This window comes from Uranotaenia lowii, unplaced genomic scaffold (genome assembly GCF_029784155.1).
Source record: "Uranotaenia lowii strain MFRU-FL unplaced genomic scaffold, ASM2978415v1 HiC_scaffold_1532, whole genome shotgun sequence".
Classification (NCBI taxonomy): Eukaryota; Metazoa; Arthropoda; class Insecta; order Diptera; family Culicidae; genus Uranotaenia; species Uranotaenia lowii.
Genome location: NW_026597558.1, coordinates 1 through 3,970, shown reverse-complemented (window position 1 = coordinate 3,970; position 3,970 = coordinate 1). Strand labels below are relative to the sequence as shown.

General features: G+C 44.0%; 1 protein-coding gene across 1 annotated transcript; it reads left to right on the top strand.

Moving 5' to 3' along the window:
* Nucleotides 1–609: 609 nt before the first annotated feature.
* LOC129759412 (uncharacterized) lies at nucleotides 610–3,936 on the top strand (the record flags this gene model as incomplete). The annotated part of the gene is made up of 1 exon (XM_055756856.1): nucleotides 610–3,936. A coding segment is annotated over exon 1 (3,327 nt), but the record flags the coding sequence as incomplete, so codon positions are not given.
* Nucleotides 3,937–3,970: the final 34 nt, after the last annotated feature.

Genomic DNA, 3,970 nt, shown 5'->3' with positions numbered 1-3,970 from the left:
TGTAAGGAAGGCTGTCCAAATATTGAGAAATGTAAACGATTCGAAGAATTAAGCTTCAAGGCGCGCTGGGCAGTTGTGAACGAATTCAGACTCTGCAAACGTTGTCTAGGAAGACATGGACGAGCTCCTTGCAAATCGCACAAAATCTGTGGACAGCAGGGCTGTCAGTATAAGCATCACCCATTCCTTCACAAATTTATCGAGGTAGGACCACAAAGCGTTCTAAGGGAAGGACCACAAAGCGATCCAATGGAAGGACCAAGTTCAATTACCACAGGTGAATGTAATATGCACCACTCTTCCAATCAAGCACTTTTGCGAGTAGTGCCTGTCATACTTTACGGACCTCAAAAACAAATACATACGCATGCGTTTCTTGACGATGGATCGTCCATTACCTTGGTTGATACAGCACTAGCGTCGGACTTAGGAATCAGTGGAAAATCTGAACCTCTTTGTCTGAAATGGACAGGAAACAAGACTCGTAGGGAAATGGATTCCAAAAATATAAGCCTCGAAATATCAGGTACAGAGAAAAATCACAAACGTTTCCAACTACCAGAAGTACACACCGTATCCAATCTCAATTTATTTCACCAGACATTGGATATGGAAAAACTGAAAGATCGCTACCAACATCTGCAGGGAATTCCGGCGAAATCCTATATAGACGTACAACCAAGGATTCTTATTGGCAGCAATTACGCAAATTTAGGTTACGTTTTGAAAGGGAAAGAAGGTAGAATGTTTGAGCCGGTTGCTACCAAAACTCGACTTGGCTGGATCGTATACGGAGGCAGTGACAAAACGTGGCTACAGTTCTTAGAGTATCACCACCTGCATCACTGTGAATGCAAGGAAAAAGGAAACGATGAACTTCATAACGCAATGAAAGAGTTTTTCGCTATCGATAAAGCTGGTATCGAAAAACCTATGAGGCTGATTGAGTCAAAGGAAAACCGCCGTGCATGTGACATCTTGGAATCATTTCAGCGTACTGCTAGTGGTCGTTATAAACTAAGACTTCTGTGGAAATTCGATGAATTTCGTTTACCAAACAGTAAAGCTAACGCTCTACGTCGAGCACAGTGTCTCGAAACGAAACTTAGAAAGGACCCACAGCTAGCTGCTGTGTTGACTGACAAGATCAATGATTACGTTTCCAAGGGCTATATTCGAAAATTATCTGACAAAGAGCTGGCTGTAAAGCAGAAACGAGTATGGTATTTGCCTATATTCCCGGTATTTAATGCCAACAAACCGAAGAAGGTACGCCTGGTGTGGGACGCAGCAGCTAAGGTTCAAGGTGTCTCGCTCAACTCACTACTGCTCAAGGGTCCTGATCAGAATACCTGCCTACTCGATGTGCTGATTCGGTTTAGAGAGAACCGGATAGGGGTATGCGGCGACATTAGGGAAATGTACCATCAAATTCTCGTCGCCGAAGAGGATCAACACTGCCAGCGCTTTCTATGGAAAGGGAATCTAACGGATGGCGAACCAAGCACCTATGTGATGCAGGTGATGACCTTTGGAGCAAGCTGCTCCCCCAGTTGTGCTCAGTTCGTAAAAAACTTAAATGCAGAAAAATACGAAAGCCAATACCCTAGAGCAGCCGCAGTAATAAAAAATAATCACTACGTTGATGACATGCTGCTAAGTGTGGAGTCAGAACAAGAAGCTAGTCAACTGGCTCAAGATGTTCATTTTATACATGCTCAAGCGGGATTTGAGATGCGAAACTGGTTATCGAATTCTCCAACAGTATTAGCAGCGCTCAATGGAAGTAGTCTACAAGGAAAAAGCTTAAACTTTGAAGATGAGTTGTCCACAGAGAAAGTCCTAGGGATGTGGTGGTGTACTGCAGCCGATTGTTTTACGTACAAATTGTCTCCGAAACACGAAGAAGATTTGCTAGCCGGCAGACGCGTACCAACGAAGCGTGAAGTACTTCGCACACTTGTGGCGATTTTCGATCCGCTAGGATTTCTTTCAAATCTACTTATCTTCCTCAAAATACTGCTGCAGGAAATTTGGAGGAGTTCAATTGGATGGGACGAAAAAATACCGAAAAAACTTTTTGATGACTGGCTAATGTGGCTTAGCGTGTTACCAACAGTTCAAAACATCAAAATTCCCCGCTGTTATCGCTCGAAAATATCGTTTGATGAGAATACATCGATAACCTTACACACATTTGTTGATGCAAGCGAATTAGGATATGCGGCTGTAGTTTATCTTCGATTCCAACAGGGCAACAGAGTTGAAGTTGCCATTGTAGGGGCTAAGGCTCGAGTAGCACCCTTGAAGTTTCTTTCAATACCGCGTATGGAACTACAGGCAGCAGTTATTGGGACCAGATTGGCTGATTCTGTTGCGAAGGCACTATCGTTCAAGACGAAGCAACGGTTCTTTTGGAGTGATTCCCGAAACGTTCTTTGTTGGATAAGATCAGACCACCGCCGATACTCACACTACGTTGCTCATCGGGTCAGTGAAATTTTGGAAACCACACAAATTAAGGACTGGAAATGGATATCCACCATGGACAACGTTGCAGATGAAGCTACGAAGTGGCAACGCTTACCTGATCTTAACAACCAAAGTCGATGGCTAAATGGTCCAGACTTCCTGAGAGAAAACGAAACGGCGTGGCCAAGCGAGCACTTTGGGAAGGAGTTTACGGAAGAAGAGCTTAGACCGAATAATTCTTGTAACGTGCATAGCATATTTCCTGTCAATCATTTACGACCAGATAATTGTAGGAGTTGGAATTTTCTCAGGCGAACTGCAGCCTGGGTTCTGCGATACATTGCCAACCTCAAAATTAAAGAAGAATTTAAGACGAAACGCGAACTGGGACCACTTTCCGGCAAAGAAATCCACCGAGGGGAGGTTTTAGCGTTTAGAGAAGCCCAAAGTGAGCACTTCGATGGCGAAATTAGTTTACTAAGCTCAACATTACCTTCCCCGTCTCAAATACCGAAATCAAGCTCAATATATAAGCTTTGGCCATTTCTCGATGACGAACGAGTCTTGCGAGCTTCTACTCGGATCGGCGCTTGTGAAGCAGTCAGTATGGATGCAAAACATCCTATCATACTTCCGAAAGACCATCGAATCACTTGGCTAATCGTACAACACTACCATGTTAAATTCTATCATCGCAACCATCAGACAGTCATCAATGAAATACGACAAAGGTTCCGTATAACTCCTAGGTTATCCAGTTTGTACTGGAAGGTTCGAGCGAATTGCCAGTTGTGCAAGAATCTGAAGGCTGCTCCGAGACCACCTCGGATGAGTAATCTTCCAGCAACAAGACTTTCCGCGTTTACCAGACCATTCTCGTTCGTAGGCGTCGACTATTTCGGTCCGATGTTTGTCACCGTGAAGCGTAGTACTGAAAAGCGTTGGGGCGTATTGATAACATGTTTGACTATTAGAGCTGTACACATCGAGATAGCACATTCCTTGTCAGCAGAATCCTGCATAATGGCACTTAGAAATTTTATGGGGAGAAGAGGTACACCGATTCAAATTTTTAGCGACCGTGGCACAAATTTCATAGGGGCAAATAAAGAGCTTAAGTTGGCATTAAGGGAAATGAACCAGAATACTATTCTTCGAGAAATTTCAAGTCCAGACACCACTTGGTCTTTCATACCACCAGCGTCTCCTCATATGGGTGGATCTTGGGAACGAATGATCCAAACAGTTAAACGTAACCTAAATCAGATCAAACCCAAGCACCAACTTAACGATGAGGTGCTACGCAACTTGTTAATAGAAGTAGAGAACACCGTCAACTCTAGGCCGCTAACTCATGTTACATCTGAGGATTCGGAGCAACCAGTATTAACTCCGAACCACTTCTTGGTTGGGTCATCGAACGGGTTGAAACCAGCCTCGTTGTTGGACGACAGGGACGAAGTCGTGAACAAATCGTGGAAGTCGTCGCAGATAGAAG